This window comes from Peromyscus eremicus, chromosome 17 (assembly GCF_949786415.1).
Source record: "Peromyscus eremicus chromosome 17, PerEre_H2_v1, whole genome shotgun sequence".
Classification (NCBI taxonomy): domain Eukaryota; kingdom Metazoa; phylum Chordata; class Mammalia; order Rodentia; family Cricetidae; genus Peromyscus; species Peromyscus eremicus.
The window spans coordinates 46,856,006-46,874,281 of NC_081433.1; the positions used below are offsets into that span (position 1 = coordinate 46,856,006).

The window sequence follows — 18,276 nt, forward strand, 5'->3', positions numbered from 1 at the left end:
GCAGATGTGGCTCTGGAACAGCAGCTGAAAGCTTACATTTAATCTACAAGCACAAGAGAGAGAGAGCTAATTGGTAATGGTGTGGGCTTTTTGAGACCTCAAAGCTGATACACCTTCTCCAACAAGGTCAGATTGGCCACAGCCCCATAGAAGCTAGGTAACGAGGGCCCAAAGGGGGATGCATGCATTCCCCTGGGAAGGGGAAAGAGAAGAGATCTCCTGGGTAGACTGGGGGCTGGTGGGGATGGGAGCATAGCGGATTGATTGAGTTGGGGAGTGGATGGAGGGGGAGAGTACTGGAAGAGATGTCTTGATATGGGGGGCATTTTGGGGTCAGGTAGAATCCTGTTGCAAGGGAAACTCCCAGGAATCTACAAGGATGACCTCAGCTAAGACTCCTAGCAACACTGGATATGTAGCCTGAACTGGCCATCTCCAACAATCAGCTTGGTGACTACCCTAATTATTGTCAAAGACTCTTCATCTAATAACTGGTAGAAACAGATTCAGAGACCCACAGCCAAGCACTGGCTCAGGGAGTTCTGTTGAAGAGAGGGAGGAAGGATTGTAGCCACAGTCCCACAAGGGAGCCCACAAGGGAACCCATAGAAACAACTAACTTGGGCTCACAGGAGTGTAGCTGAAGTTTTCCTGTGTCCCAGCCTGCTGGCAGTCGGGACAAATCTCTCCCACTTGTGTCCCCCAAGTAAACACACAGAGAATTGTATTACTTATAAACTGTATGGCTGTGGCAGGCTTCTTGCTTCTTATATCTAAAATTAACCCATTTCTTTAAATCTATATCTTACCATGTGGCTCGTGGCTTACCGGTATCTTACATCATGCTTCTCCTCGTGGCGGCTGGCAGCATCTCCTGACCCAGCCTTCTTCTCCTCAGCATTCTCCTCTCTCTTGTCCCGCCTACACTATACTTCCTGCCTGGCTATTGGCCAATCAGCGTTTTATTTATCAATCAATCGTAGCAACACATATTCACAGCGTACAGGACATCCCACAGCATAGGAGCCCACAGAGTCTGGATTGACAGCTAGGGAGCCTGTATGGGATGGACCTAGGCTTTTCATACATATGACAGTGTAGCTTGGTCTACTTGTGGGACTCCTAGCAGTAGGAGCAGGGCCTGTTCCTAACACTTTGGCTGGCTTTCAGGAACCTATTCCTCACACTGGGTGGCCTTGCCCAACCTTAATACAAGGGGAGGAGCTTAGTCCTACCTCAACTTGATATGCCATGCTTTGTTGACACCCATGGGAGATCTGCCCCTTTCTGAACAGAAACAGTGGAGGAGTGGATGGGAGGGAATGGAAGGAGAGGAGGGAGGGGAAACTGGGGTAGGAATGTAAAATAAATGAATAAATTAAAAAATCAAAACAAAACAAATAACTGTTCCATTGGAAGCTCCACCTCAGCCCCCACTCCTTCCTCTCCAAATCCTGCCCCTCAGAAAGCCCACCAAGTAGCAACTCCTACTCTGGAGCTGCTCAAGACCCAGCCTAGAGGGTATTTAAGCTCCGGTCCATAGACCAGCCACGTGATTTCTCCTCCCCCCTCCCCCCCAGATCACCTGGGAATACTTTGCTCAGATTAAACCTAGTCCTTTACCTTTTAATCTGACTCAATTTGGCTTACTGTGTTGGTGGATAAACCTAATATTGGGGATTCAAAGTACTTATCATGTGATGCCCAGCAGGACAGAGATGGGCCTCCCCTGCCAGTCGCCGGCCATGTGGGTGCATTCCCTGCCGATCCCCTGGCAATGTGGGAAGCCACTCTCCCTTCTACCTTGCCTCCACCACACTGGGCCAACTTTTGCTCATAAGTCACCTATTTCCAAAACAAAAGACTAAGAGATCCAGGGTCTCTTCTGAGTCTTTTGACCTCTTCTGAGTCAAAGGCTTCTGGGTTACATGCCAGGTCACTGCAGCACTAGGTAACTCTGGCCCATTTGTGGAGGAGGGACTGCCCCTGCCCCTTGGAGTTCAGGAGATATTCTACACAGAGGCAATCCCCATACTGCTCCCAGGCATAGGTTTACAGAACTGGAAGAGGTTCTGTACCCTTTGGTCTCCGGCTTGTGAATGTGTACTTGCCGGTCCAAGTCCGATCCCCAGACACCCTTGGGGTGTCTCCTATAAAATTTATCCAAATTGGGACTGTCTCACACTATAGGTTGGTTTGAGCTGAGCATTGCATTCCCGCCCCTTCCCCTTTCCCTGTTTGTCTGCATCTCCGAGTCCCCCTTTCCTGTTCGCCTGCCTACCTGCTCCTCATGCCTTAGCTCCAAGATGACCTTTCGCTCAATCATTCTCCCAGTTCCCCCGGTGCACTAACTCTGCTGTTCCTGCCGTTTTCACTTCCTGGCACACCTTGGCAGGGCTCGCCCAAGGGTGCCCACTTTGTTTTTGCTCACCAGGCTTCCCTGGCGTTTGGGCTGGCCACGCTGGGATTCTTCCTGCAATAGACACGTTCTCTCTGTTCCTGCCTGCTTTCCCACCCTAAACTGCGTAAATGTCTTCTTCTTCCATTTGTTACAACTTGTAAATGAAAGCCTGAGACATCGGCTGCTCCATGCCCAGCACATGGCTGTTTGCTACCCTCCCCCAACAGCCTCGGAGACCCACCCCTTAAGCTCCCGCCCCATGTGGTTCTGGATCTTTTGGCCTGCAGACCCACATTTCAGAGTCTCTACAGCTCTACTTCCTCATTTCTAGGAAGTTTTTTTATTCCTGTGGTTTCTTACATGCTGCTTCATACTGTTACCTTTTATTTCAGGTTTTTAAGTTGGTCATCTGACATGGTTTACCCCCAAAAGTTTTGTTTCTCTTTGTATTTTGAAAAAAAAAATCCTTCTATTTTGTGTGTATGGACAGAAATGTGGCCACTGTACTCTTGTTTCTGACTGGTCTTAGATGCCTGAGTGTACGTGTTCTGTTGCTATTAAAATATCTTAAACCTGGTAACTCCAAATTGGAACTGCTCTAGAAAACAACATGTGATCTCCTACCACCTTAATTAAGAACACAAGGACAGCCACCATTTTGACTAAGGATGGAGAGGAGGGAGGTCATATGACTTCACCGCCATCTTGAATAAAGGTGACCACATGGAGTGGGTTCACCAAGAGACAACAGGTTTCCAAGATATTTTAGCTTAGGATGGAGTTCTGTATGATAATTCCTGTCCTGTCCTAAAAATAATTTATAAAAAACAGGATTTAAAACAATGCTGGTTTACTGAAGTATTAAAGCTGCACCTCCAAGCATTCATATATTGGGATGTATCTTGCTGGCAGCCAGATTTTGTAATGTAAGAGTAATCCCCTTGGTATTGATTTTAGAAACACTTAAATTGATTACTTTGTGAAAACTGGATTTTACCTTCTGGAGATAATAAACTGCTTATACCTAACAGATAATGATTCCCTGATCCTCAAATGCTTCAGAGATCTGAGAATATGGCATTAAAAAAAAGGGCTTCTCGTGATAGAGACATGCCAGCTCCTGGCAGCCTCCCCTGTCTCCTTCAAGGAAGATGGAAGGCTGTAGAAGAACCTCTGCCTGGAGCTTGCTTTAAATGTAGCTAAGCCAGCTGTGGAGCAGAAAACTGCCTTGCACCTTAACTGCTGCTGGGACCCTGTCCAGACTGTGGACAAGCAGGACACTGGGGAATTGATTGCCCTACTTGGCCACGACAAATTTCTAGTCTACATGAAAGTCTGTCAGATCTTCTGGGCCTTGCAGATGAAGATTGATACTGCCCTGGGAGCCCTGTCCCCAATGACCATGGAGAAACCTAGGAAGCTGCCTAGGTAGTGGAAAACTGACTCACTTCTGCTTACTCAGGTGGAATTTATCCTTCTTAAATCTGATGGTCTTTGATGACTAGGGTACGGATAGATTTACCAGTTTAACAGCTCTCCCCCAAATCCCCAAGGCTATAACCACCTTGGTGCTCATTAGTTCATTAATTAAGTTTCTTGTTAAAAATATAGACATATTTGCCTTGTTCAGAGGCTTCATAGTAAAGGATAAACAGGTTTCAGATGTAATTTCCCACTTAAGGCATGTAAAGATGTTTCAGATTTCTGTCCTTTTTCTATGCTGTTATTACACTGGAATTTTGGAGGTTCAGAGTTTTAGCATTGATAAATGCAGTTTCGATAAATGGAAAGAGCACTGACTACAGTTTTTAGAAGTTCTTAAATATCTGTAGGTTTTACTGGTCCCAGCTTTTAGGACTGCATAGAGGTTTTTTCAGCATTATTGCATTGACTCCAGCCACATATGGCAAAACTCTGCTGAAATGCCAACTCCTCCCCCTCTGAAACAGGTCAACATTAAAGGTAGTATGGAAGCCTGCATGTGTGTTCAATTCTGTTCCTTCTCCCTTGCTCTTCAGCCTCTTTTCCTCCTTCCTCCCCCACTTGCTCAACCTCTTTTGTTCAGTAAATTTCTTCTGGTTGTCTTCTAGGTATAGACATAAAGGTATGTTTCATTGGCTAAAACTAGGCCCAAGGAAAAATGTTCATGCTTTTAACCCAAAGACATAGCCTTTGCTATGACACCAAGGTGTAAATATGCTCTACCTGTTTTATAGGCATCTGCAGGTTCCTGGGGAAAGAGTTCTGCTACTGTATCAAGAAATCTGGCCTGGTGGAAACTAATACCAATTTCTAGAGCTTCTCTTTGACCCCACCCATCTTCCAGCCCTTATTTTACAGGTCCACTTTTCCTGCCAGACTTGTACCAAGGCCAACACACAGAGGGCCCTCCAGATATGAGGACACCAACCAAGGACACCAACTGGGTGACTGGCAGGTTGACTTTAGCCACATGCCCACTCATAAAAAGCTCTGTTATCTCTTAACTCTTGTTGACATCTTTACAGGATGAGTGGAGGTACTTCCCATCTCTAGGAAAACAGCAGATGTGATGGCTCAAGTATTCCTGGGACACATCATCCCCTGATTTGGCATTCCATCCCCCCAAGCTCCTGAGACATCAATGCTGGTACCATGTCTCCAGGCTCAAGTGGGCACCTATCCAGGATAGATGCTTTGTCCAGCAACTGGGACCCTCCACTCTCTGGTTTTCCAAATTGTCCCAATGAAAGGCCTATCTACTCTTCTGCCTTGCTCATTCATCTTTGTTAGTACAACCAGGGCACATTTCCTTTCCATTCTTACTGGCAATCTCCCCTCTCCCCAAGGCTAGTCTCATCATAGGGCCAGTGATAACAATCTCTCTCTTTTTTTTTCTTTTAGCAGCTTGTCTTTGCTGCTTCCTCAAGAAACAGATCCCTGGGGTCTCCAGGATGGCAGTTAACCAAATGCTTCTTCACCCACACCTCCTGCTGAGCATGAGCTCACTGACTCCTTACTCCTCCTCCCCATATCATCCTATGCCACCAGGAAGTAGCCCTGCTTCAGCCACCCCCATCCCCGTTTTCCAAACCCTGCCCCTCAGAAAGCCCATGAAGTGGCAGCTCCTCCCCTGGAGCTGCTCAAGACCACATCCCTTCCGCCGCCCCCCCCCCCCCCGAGATCACCCAGGAATGCTTTGCTCAGATTAAACCTGGTCCTTTACCTTTTGAATCGACTCAATTTGGCTTACTGTGTTGGTGGAGAAACCCAATACTAGGGATTCAAAATACTTACCACAAACAAACAAAAGAACCCAAGGCCAGATTGCCTAATCCTTTCCAAATAGTTCCACCAACTGGGGATAAAGTACTCAAACTGGAGCCATTGCCATTACCTTTTTTTTTTTTTTTTTTTTTTAGTTTTAGTATTGATGCTTGATTACTTAATCATAGATACTATCCCTGAAAGTATAGTCTCTATTTAATCTTTAAAACCTAAAGAAACCCTCTTGTCTGTCACAGGGTCACAGGAGTGAGAGAACTGGCCCTGCCCTGCACCAGCTGCAACACATACAGCACACTAGAGCAGACCTTCAGGGATGCTCTTAACAGAGGTTAAAAGCACTGACTGTTCTTCCAAAGGTCTTGAGTTCAATTCCCAGCAACCACATGGTGGCTTACTACCATCTGTAATGAGATCTGGTGCCCTCTTCTGGCCTGCAGGGATGCGTGCACACAAAACACTGTATACATAATAAATAAATAAATCTTTAAAAAAAAAACTGTTCTAGGTTCAGCTTTAAAAAAAAAAAAAAAAAGGGACCTGGAGAGAAGCTCTCCAGCTACAAATGGTGCCCAACGGGTTGACAAGAGTTTCCACCTAAAACCTGAGAAAAAAGATTCTAAAATGGAACTAAAAACAGTTCCTAGTTGTTTCTCTCAAGTTAGTGGCAGCCTGCGTGTTTGAGCTACTATAGCGGGTTCCTGGCGTGTGCGGTCAACCTGTAGTATGGCGAGAATGAGGCCTCTGCAAGTGACACATTAAGCTGCTGTTGTGGATTTAGCCTTTGCTAGTACAAAACAAAAAAAAGAGGTTTCTGGGCTACACGCTGCTTTGATAGAAGCATAGACTCACTATTTCTGAGAGTTGATGGCTCCCAGAGCTGGTGGAAAACGTACCACCGCCATGTTGGGAAGATAAAATGGGCAGAGCCAGCAGCCACAGCGCCATTTCAGTCTTAGAATGCTGCAGTTTAAAGCAATAGGCTCAAGGTAATATAAAAAAAAATAAGCCACGTGAAGATGAATATTACACAGAGAATCTGGATTATGTTCTCTTTGATATTCGTAACTGGAGAAAAACATTTGATTACAAAAGCTGTTAAGTTATGCCAAAATGTATATTTTAAAGGTACCTTGACTTCAAAATTTGGATGTAAGGATATGTTGTTTTGGGAAGGAGGCTCTGCTTTTGTTTCCACAGAAAGCCAGAGGCTATGGATTTGCTCCAGATTAAGATATATCAGGTTTGACCAGCCAAGACCCCCTGAAAGGTCTCTGATGACACCATGGCCCAGATGATCTAACATCCAAAATGGTTTCAAGGCAACTGGCTCAGACAATACAGCCTCACGGACTACCCCATAAGCCTAAAATTTTCTTTATGTCCCCATTAAATACAGCGCCCCCTTCCAACAGGAAGTAGTAAGAGACGCTACACCCAAATTCCCAAATATACCAAGCTGGCTTTGGAGATGAAATTGGATCACTCCCCCTCTAAACCCAGGCATATTGCTAAAAAAAAAAGGTTAAGAGATTCTTGTATCCCAAATCAAAAGAGCCCTCTGGTGTGGGTCAGAAAAAACCCAATATTTTTATTTAAAACAGGTTGATTATAAATGCGATCTTTTTCTAAAAAGAAAAGGGGATATGATATAGATATATAGGATATAGAGATGATAGGATAAAAGGGCAGATTAGTGAACCTACTTTTAAAGAGCAACAACTTGTTTAAAATGTTTTACATTGGTATAAATTTTAGTTTATTGATACAAGTTTAAACTTAGTTTTGTTATACTGTATATATATTTCTATTCTCATTTGAGGTATTATGTTTATGTAACTTATTTAGATTAGAATGGATAATTAAATAGATTAATAATTAGTCATCTATGATAATCATACTTATAGCCATGCTAGTTAAGTCTTCTAGGTATACATAGATATATTTCAGATAGATAGGTACTCTTCAAATACTTCAAAGACCTACAAAATATGACATTTAAAATATTTTAAAAATTTAGACTTTCTGGACAGTGAGACATGTCTGCTCCTGACAGCACCGATTTACTTCAGAGAGGAGAATGGTCATCAAAGACACTCCGTATGGAGTTTACCTTCACCTTGACAAAAAAAGTCATTTGGGCAAGAAACTGTTCTTGCCTGGACTGCTTGATTGACTGGACATGCAGGACCCATGGAAAGGTGACCACTGAACTTTGCTTGACAAAATGGTCCTTCAGGTTCCTGCTTCACAGAGGAAACTGCCAGACATTCTACAGGACACTAAAAAAAGTAACTGAGAGACTCTAGGCCTGTGGGCTAAAGACAGATGCCCCAACTTTACAAAAGAACTTTGGATGACTGTCCAGGCTGCCAGCTGTCTCTGTCTACCCTACAAGACTCCCGAAAGTTGCTTGTATCCTTTTCCCATTTCTCAGGTAATAGTATATCCTTCTGAGGTCTTTGATGTAGTTGAAGACTAGATTGTTCCTCAGTTATGATAAAAGAAAAGTTAGATATGAAACCTTAGACTCACAAATATAGGAGAGATAACATATCTTCTTTAATTTTGCCAAATACAAATAGACTAGATATTATAAATAGATTAGATATTGTAACTGTAATTCTTGCTAGATAACTGTTTTGTCATATGTAATTTTACTATATAAAAGTTAAAACCTTTTTTTTTTTTAAAAAAAAGGAAAAATGCTGTGGATATCACTCTATATAAATAAAATGCTGGTTGGCCAGTGGCCAAGCAGGAAGTATAGGCAGGACAAACAGAAAAGAGACTTCTGGGAAGTGGAAGACTGAGGAGGGAGACACTGCCAGCCACCACCATGACAAGCAACATGTAAAGATGCCGGTAAGCCACAAGTCACATGGCAAGGTATAGATTTATAGAAATGTGTTAATTTAAGATATAAAAACAGCAAGAAGCCTGCCACGGCCATACAGTTTGTAAATAATATAAGAGTCTATATGTTTATTTTATAAATGGGCTGTTGGACTGCTGGGGCTTGGTGGGACCCGGAGAGAAGCTCTCCAGCTACAGGTGACCCAGCCTTAAGGGTATGAGAGCAGGGAAGCTGACCCTACTCCTCCTTGTATGTCCCCTACAGCAATCAAGAGAGAGGGCCCTGGTGGTGTGAGTATGGGTGACCTGGATCTGAGGACATGAGAGCAGGAGAACTGGCCCCATTCCTTGTTGCAGGCTGCATTGGGTGAGCTAGCCAAGGCAATGTTGAAGAGTTTGCCAAGGTAGTGACAATGAGGGAAAGCTAGTGGGCTGACCAACCCAGCTACCACCCAGGGCCAGAACCAGGGCTATGAGTTGGCCACCCCAACATCTACCAAATCTATGAGCTGTTGGAGCATGTGGAAGGAATGAATCTACAGATCCAAAACACCAGGATCTCTATCAGGGACTAAGGGGGTCCAACCCCTGGATAATACCCTCCCAGGGTCCGGGAAGAATCTACAACCAGCTGATAATTTAATCTTTGATGAAAAGAAATGAATCTATGTACACGAACCTCCTTAGTCCGTACACTTTATTATTCTGTGTCAGTTCTCTCCACACAGCTTCTATTCTCCTCTCATGCCTAGCTCCTTTCTTGCCTGATTTGTCTCTACCTTTATCTGCTGTCCCCTCTAAGCTCTATCTTAATTCCTTCATCTTAGTTCTGCCCCATCTAGGTTCTCATCCATCTAGTTCCTTCCCATCTTAGTTCTTCTCCCATCTCCTTCTTTCTCATCTTGTTCTTCCCCATCTGACTCTTCTTCATCTTTCATCTTGTTCCTCTTTCAGCCCTTCAATCTAGTTCTTCCCATCTAGTCCATTCCTCTCCAGTTCTTACCCATCTATTTCTTCTGTTCTTTTTTTTTCTCTCTCTCTCCTCCTCTCTGTTTCCCTTATTCTCTCTGTTCCCCTAAGTCTCTCAGGAATCCAGTTATAAACCCAAGCAATAGAAATCCTCTGGCAGAGCAAAGTCACCAGGCTTGAACTCTTACAGGGTCATAAAGGCAGGTAAGAATTTTCCTCAGGCAGTGACCACCAGGCTTTCTTTTACAACCCAAAAGGGGAGTGGTAAAGGAGGTGGTCAATAGAGAGCTAATGATCAGTTAGTATATCAAGAAGGGAATTTATGTGCTCAATCTACATTCCTAGAAGTGGTTAGGTAAGAAATTAGGAGTCTATTAGTAAGGCTGCAGGGAAGGAGGGTCTCACCCTAAATTGCACAAGAAATAAAGCTATCATCCTGACCTATGGGACAGGTGTTTCATTTGGCCTTGGATGCTTGATAGGTATTTTAGATAAATACACTGTTAAGAGTTCTTGGAAGCACACAAGAAAATCATTTTAAGAACCAGATAATATATATACAAAAGCTAAAATATCACCAAGACTATTTAAGCCATGGCTTGACTTTTGGAGAAGTCCTTGACTTTTCCAAGCAGTAGCTTTTGTGATAGTAGCTGAAGCTTGCAGCAGATCTCTATGATACAGGACAACAACAGAATACTCAAAAGGAGCCCCAGTGAGAGCCCATTATCAGTGGCATAGCAGAAGCTGGAGGCCTTGAGCCAGACCAATGACTCTCAGCAAGGAACACTTGCAAGTAAACATGAGTGGACTAAAGGGTACATTATGTGACTCAATGGGCCACACTACAGCTTCCATGACAAGAGTCTTCTCTCTCTCTCTCTCTCTCTCTCTCTCTCTCTCTCTCTCTCTCTCTCTCTCTCTCTCTCTCTCTCTCTCTCTCTCGTTTTTTGTTTCTTAGTTTTGTTTTTGTTTTTTGATTTAGGGGGGAGGTTGCCAGGGCAGAGGGCAGATGTGAGGGGATAGGGAGATAAGTGGGATTGGAATGTATGATGTGAAATCCACAAAGAATCAACAAAAGTTAAAACAAACAAACAAAATCCCCCAAACATAAACAAACAAAAAAAAACTAAAGAAAATTTATCTAAAAATATCTGTAAGTTTCAGTTTTTTCATCTATACAATGGAATAATACAACACCTTTTAAGGTTATATTTTGAAACCAGCTAATACAAAAATATTCAGTTCAGCATTTGGCTTATAGCACTAAGAATGTAACCATGCTGCTGTGTAATTATTATTTCTGCACATCTACCACAACAAGCTGTATAGCTGCTACTGTAAGAGAGGAACCCAAAGACATTGGCAAATCCAAAGGCTTGAAACAACGCAACTGCAAAGGTAAGTAAAACATCTTAGATGCAAAATTATATGTTTGAATGGGTAAAAATGCACCAATTTAGTAAATGTCATTTAGGGGTGAGAGGGGAACATTCTAGATGTCCCAAGGCCTGCAGTGATACCTCTGTTTCTTTTGAGGATATTCATTCTGTGACTCCTTGAGGAAAAGTATAACATTCTATTAATGCTTAGTGTTACAGTCTCATCAAAATCACTCTTCATAAATTCTAAAAATTGTATCTCGGTTCTTGTGTTTGACTTTAATTGGACTCAGGGTATAGTTTCTTTTCACAACAAGCACTGGTTGGACTTTGTAATGGAAACAGTCACCAAAGACTGACTTATGCCAGGGATTTCCATATGGCAATGATACAAGAATCAGACTTTGCTTGTATACAAACAAGCATCAAGATAAGAGAAAAAAAGATCTTCTTTTCTTTGTAAGACCAATTTTCAAAATGATGTAGGCAATTTGGAGTATAAATTCTCACACAGTTTGTTTTGCTTTAACTCTTTTTCATATGTTATGGTTTGTCATTCATATGTCACAAATTTGAAGCAGAATCATAAATATGTACATATGTATATGTATAAGTGTGGTGATATTTTATTTGTGCTGAAATGTGGTGATATTTTATTTGTACATTAATAAATAAAGCTTGCCTGGAGATCAGGGGGAAAGGCCAGCCATCATAAGTAAACACAGAAGTCAGGCAGCACATGCCCTTAATCCCTTAGCAGGCAGGATATCTGTGTGCTCAAGGCCACACTAGGGAACAGAGCCAAGTGTGGTGACACACTCCTTTAATCCCAGTACCAACCATAGAGACCTGGAGGTCTGTACAGACAGACAGAAAGTGACAGAGCTGTGTAGGAAGAGGAAGTGAGGTAGCTCGGCTAAGATAGCCAATGACAGGGCAGAAAAGCAAGGCATATAAGCCTGGGTAGACCGGAAGCCAAGTTCTTTGAAAGCTGCGGAGTTGGTGAGGTGAGGTTAGCTGATGGCTTTCTGTATTTCCCTGATCTCTCTAAGGCTTTAACCAAAATTTCTGGCTCCGTGTTTCTTATTTAATAAGACCATTTAGAAATTTGTCTACATATAAGATATAAATATATATTTATATGTACAATGAAGCACAGAATTTTATAAATAAATAAAAATTGATCACTAAGGCAAGTAGAAATATGGGCAATTCTAGATAAAATAAATGAAAGACTTGCTTGCAAATAAACTGCTCACACTTGCAATCCTAAGCACTTTAGAGGCTGAGGCAGGTGGATTACTATAGGCTTGAGGTTATATAGTTTCAGTCTGGGTTGCCAGCTTGATTATGTTCAAGACCCCGCCTCAAAATAAAATTAAATTTAACAAAACATAAAAAACTTACTCTTCAATTTGTCATTGATATTTTAAATTTATTATCAGTTCCCGGAATTTTGGAATAACTGGTTGAGAACAAAATCTGAATTGCTCCTTCTTGTTTGGACATGACAGGCAAAACCCCAATTTCTGTCTCCCTTCTTCAGCTTTACTCTTCTGTCCTTTATCCTGTAAGCACTCAGGACAAATGCCTTTGTCAGGGGAGCAGTCGATGTAGGTAGACCGAGTTGCTCATCTATAAACAGGAGTTGGATGGTTTCTTTTTGCATGTAGCATGGCTGTGACTCACTATAACACTGGAAAAGAGTCGCTTCTCTTCCATAAGTTCCCTTGGGAGGAATAGCTCCAACTTACAACACAGATCACAAAGCAGGTGACGCATTCTATCAGAATTGCCTGTAAATTGAGGACAGCCTGGCGGTCTTACCTTAAAAGAGATCTCATACTGCTCTCCTCCCCAGATCTCTAAGCCTGGGTCATAGCCACCCAGTTCCCAAAACCACTTTCGATCCACTGCGAAGAGACCCCCAGCCATAACAGGAGACCTGGAAGACACAAGATAGATAACATTTAAAGGACTATGAACATTAAAGGCAGTAGTATTTTGCTTTGAAATTCATGATCTGGTTTAGTGGTCAAAGTACATCATTTTTTAGCGTGGTTATCTATAGGTAAATGTAGAATTCCTATTGCATTTCCTATTGAAGTGGATGTAGGGAAAAAATCTGTGTGAATATTAAGCTTTGCAATCCAGGTTTTGACACAGCAAAGGTCCTTCAGAATCATACTTGGCTACTTGCTTATCATCAGAAAGAAATACATTACTATCAGTGACTGATATGTTGGGAAATAGTACTCATTATTATGGCTTTTTCTTAAGTTGAGAGAGATCTTTTAGACAGAATAATGGTGAAAATGTAATAGGCAATGTCTCTGATTTAATCTCTCACATGTATTTATTCACTGAGCACCTATCTACTATATACAATTCATGTCCTATTTAGAGACTATGAAATAGAATATAGGATAAAATAAGATTTTAAAAACAAAATTTTGATTATGTGTATTTGTGTGTATCTATGTATGGGTATATGCACATGTTCTGGAGCCTGGGAGTCCAGGAGATGGGGCCCGGTCCCATGGTGTTGGAATTACAGGTGGTTGTGAAGCCATCGACAGGATTCTGGGAATTGAACTCTTGTACTCTGGAAGAGTAATACGGGCTCTGAACTACTGACCCATCTTTTTAGCCCAAGGAGAAATATTTCTGAAGGTGTAGATTTTATATAATTGACAGGACCAAAAATCTAGAAGAATGATTTATCTATTCTCCCTAGGAAAGTGCGCAGGATATATCGAGAGTCTCATGTAACATTTACATTTTGTTAGGAATAGAATTTTTAGAATCAGATGTCCCTTACTCCACTCCTCTCTCCAGCAGCTGTTCCCGCCCCCATTTTTCTGCACACCGCATTCCGAAGTGGAATTATAACTGAAGCTGGAACAACTCAAGACTGTACTATTTATTGGGTGCAAATTCCCAGTGATCATATCACTAAGTTGTAACCTTTACTTCTTCAGGGCTGGGTTATAAGTCACTAACAGTTTTGAATTTTAGAGCTATTGGGGAAAAGAAATTAATTCTGAAATTATTTAATTGTAAGTAGTTTTGTTGCAAGCACAATAATCTTGTTTAAAATGATCTTCTCAAAAGTTTGAATAGTATATTTTGGGTTAATCTGTCTATAAATTAAATTCAAATGAAGCCATCAATTATTAAGAGTATTGAAATTTATGAGGGTAATTCTATATTTATTTGTTCTTGGTGTTCTATCAGCTTTTTTTATGTCATGTTTTTGTAGCCTTGTTAATAGTGCAGAAATATTTAGAATTTTTGTGCTTTTGATGAATTGCCTCATTATAACTAGGAAATGGCTTTTATTATATCTGGTGATATTACTTGCTCTGGCATCTATTCTGTGTCATGATTATAACCACTCTGGTTTCCTTGTGTTCTCCAACTCTAGTGTTTATAACCGTTTCTGGCTTTAAATTTTTCACCAGTTGTGTATTCATACCTCACGTAGGTTTCTGAGTGGCTGATGTAGCTTAGTAGGTAGAGTGGGGGGTGTAGCGTGCGTAAAGCCTGGGGCTGCACTCTCAGTGACATCTCTAGTCACAGCTCTTGGCAGGCAGAGGCAGCAGGATCAGTTCATGGTCATCCTCAGCTATGTAATGAGTTTAGGTCAGCCTGGCCTACACGAGATCCTCTCCTCTCTGTCTCCCTGAAAAAGTGGGTTTCTTCAAAGTGGCATATATACATACATACATACATATATATATATATATGTATGTATGTATGTATATATGCCTGGCTTTTCAATTGGGTCATCTGCATGCCAGAAGAGGGCACCAGATCTCATTATACATGGTTGTGAGCCACCTTGTGGTTTCTGGGAATCGAACTCAGGACCTTTGGAAGAGCTGCCAGTACTCTTAACCGCTGAGCCACCTCTCCAGCCCCTAACTGAAGTTTTTGATAGCAGCTTTCCATTTCTCTTTCTCTAGCTTTTGCACTTGTTACGCATTTCACTGCATGCTATGCACCCCGCATTATAATGCTCATAGTTTGAAGTAAATATGCTTTGAAAACATTTCAGTAATAAACTTCCATCATAAACAATATGCACATACATGAACAATACATGAACTATATACACACAAACAAACAACGCAGAAATAATATTCAGAGCACCATTTTGTATTCTGTTGGGTTTAAATAGTTCCAGAGAAAATCTAGCATTGTGATTTGTCTGTAGACCTGAGTCTGTGGATTCACTTCTGATCCAAAGGAGTTGATTCCAGGTAATGTGGCACCGAAGCCAGAAGAACTGAGGTAGGTACTTCCTGCTCCATCCAACAGTAAAGAGTTTATTTAGTGCGTCATACAGTCTTCTTCCTTGGAATACGAACAGGAGCAGTCAACTATTTTCTGCATGTTCTTCTGCTCTGTTTTTTATTTTGAGTAAAAACTGGTCTCTCAGAACTCCCGGTTGGTCCCGTTCTTCATATTCTCATCGGCCTGTCTACTTCCTGCCTGATTTCTCCCTAACCCTCTTCCTGTTTTGTTTCTGTGGGAATGTGAACACATTGGAGGCATGGCTTGTGGCTCTGTGTCCCGGTGACACATGACTGCTGCTTACAAGCACTGTTCACAGTATCACAAATCAGTCCTCGCGCTTTGCAATTAAAAACGTTTGTCATCCCTGGGATGACTTCTGAAATTAAGGTGGCCATGAGGATTCTTTATTTCCATGGCATAGAAATATGTGACTTTTCTGCATACTTAATGGAAGTCAGTTTTCTATTTCATACCAACGCTATTGAGCTATGTAATAAATATGCGTTCCTTTTTACATATGGTTAAATAGCTTCCCGTTTCTACAGCAATTTTTTCTATGCTCCAAATTTGGTTCACTTTTAAATTATTGAGGCTATCATGTAAAAGTTTACTGGGACCATTCTTTATTTGGTGGCAGTGACGAACTCTGTGTTCTCATTTGCAGATGTACATTTCAAAACGTGTGGCTGCTTTTATCTTCTAAACTAGGACATTTTCTGAATGCTATGTCTTTATAAGGAGTTGCCAAACTACCTACCATTCTCCATTTCATGTATTGATTCTTTACTTCACATATTCAGAAAAAATGGTGGAGTTTTAATTGAAACATGCTTTCTCTAGGGCGTTTTTTTAAAAAAATTTTTACCTCTTTTCTCAAATTTTTAGGCATATAGAGTATGATTTCGAATTTTAACACATGCCACATAACCTTTTGGATTAGAGAAACGAAAGCATACAAAACACTGAGAAATAAATACATGTTTTAAAATACGCAAACAATTAAAATCTAGATCCAGTAATGTGAAGGAAATGCCAGTTTGGCGCCTTAGGAAATAAACTGGCTCTCAGCTCCCTTTCGTTTCAGTGGACACAGTGAAATCTCTGGACATGTGGGCTGCATTGTGAATTCGATCAGAAATGAAGCGACCCACGTTCCCTCAGGACCCAGTCAAGCCAAGTCAATCAGCGGAAAGGCAGCCCATGGGACTTTCCATCACACAGGCAGACATTTTTAGTTGGTCCACGACTCAGAACTCTTATAATTAAAATAGTAATAATTATTATTTCAACAAGAATTCAGTTGCAGAGCAAATGTTATTTAAAATGCAAAAAGGGCTTTTAAGTGACAAACCACGTCTTAAGTTAAGATTTTTGAGAAGACTGTTTAAAACTATTTTGAGTAATTTAACTTTGTCCAGTAATATGAAATAGTAAAGGGAGGACATAGAATATTGCCACCCTTATATTATGCAAGGAGTTGATCATTCCAGGCTCAAAGAGTGAAATGAGCCTGAGCTGAGAGAGAGTTATCTTTTAGAAAGCCAAGGTGGAGAAACAGAGGGGAAATGTAATGACGATTACAGAAATGTCTGCTTGCACTGAACAGTTTCCATGCCTGCATCAAGGGAGAAACAGCCTGGATAACATGGTGATGGAAAGAACAGTGTGAGCGATGAAGTTTAAAGCTGGAAGCATAAGCCTGAAGTCAGCTGACCTGAGTAATCAGGCAATGGTCTTCTGGTCTCAGCCCCTGAGCAAGTCCAGGCACCAAGTAAATGTCTTAGCATCATGATACTTCTTGCTTCTACCTCTAGGAGGCGCCAGATAGCATTTACACCACACACACACACACACACACACACACACACACACACACACACACACACACACATGCGCACACACGCGTGCGTACTTTTTCTTTCTTTATACCTCTTCTGCTTTTCAGACAGGAATACATTTCATCATTAATATTAAAAAATGCAGCGAACAGATGTTCTTTATTTCTTTCTCAGGGGCATTAGTCATTTGGATTGTATCCTAGGAGTGATGGATTCTATGACTTCTCAAGCAACGGACGGATTTCAGAAGTGATCCGGTTAACAAAATGAACAGCTCAGGTTTCTTGTATTTTGTCGTTGGTAGAGCCTGACGGTAGATGGAAGCAATAATGGCCCCACTGAATCGTGGCTTCCTTTATCCATGCCTTGTATGGTACCTTCTCATCCTGACTTGGTTGGCCGAGTATCTTGGTTTTCCAATGTTAACAGATGTGGTGCAGGAAGAAGCATATGCCCTGGGGATTGTTCCCTTTTACTAGTTATGGAAGCCCATGACCCTGTGAAGAAACTTGAGCTCTACTGTCAGAGACAAATGGCCCCAGTGACAATCAGGACCAGTGGTCACACCTGTGAGACTTTACAGCAGACTATCTTATCTTATCCAGCTCCATCCAAGCCAGAAGATGACTCGTATCATGTGAATGACCATGGGCACACATGGGATAATTCTCCTACTTGGGTTAATACTGACTGTTTTGTCTCCTAGGAATGTGGTGATATATTGTCTACCCTAATAAATTTGCCTGAAGATCAGAGAACAGAACAAGCCACTAGATTAAACATAGAGGCCAGAAGGTGGTAGCACACACCTTTAATCCCAGCACTTGGGAGGCAGAGATCTGTCTGGATCCCTGTGACTTCAAAGCCACCCTTCATGAGATTGACTTAGTCTAGGAAAGAAACAGAGCCAGGCAGTGGTGGCACACACCTTTAATCCCAATACTTGGGAGTCACATGCCTATAATCCCAAGTACTTGAGATCTCATGCCTTTGCTTGGGAAGCACACATCCATTAATCCCAGCACTAGGAAAGCTGGGACAGGAAATGATATGGGTGGGTAGAGAAAGGTATATAAAGTGTGAGGAGACAGGAACTAAAGTCTTTCGGCTGAGGAAAGCTTTTCAGGCTGAGGAGTCCTAGAGGTAAGAGGTGGCTTGTTCCTTTGTCTCTCTGATCTTTCAGCATTCACCCCAATATCAGGTTCTGGTTTTTTTTTTTATTTATTAAAAGACCTATTAGCAATTCACGTTACACAGTAAGCTG

General features: G+C 41.8%; 1 protein-coding gene across 1 annotated transcript in view; it reads right to left on the reverse strand.

The window, feature by feature from the left end:
• The window catches only part of Galntl6 (polypeptide N-acetylgalactosaminyltransferase like 6), a 767,544-nt gene that overhangs the window by 106,142 nt on the left and 643,126 nt on the right, over window positions 1-18,276 (reverse strand). The window contains exon 8 of the mRNA XM_059244461.1: window positions 12,700-12,817. Coding sequence (XP_059100444.1) covers window positions 12,700-12,817 — 118 coding nt within the window. The remainder of the gene's footprint in view (window positions 1-12,699; window positions 12,818-18,276) is intronic.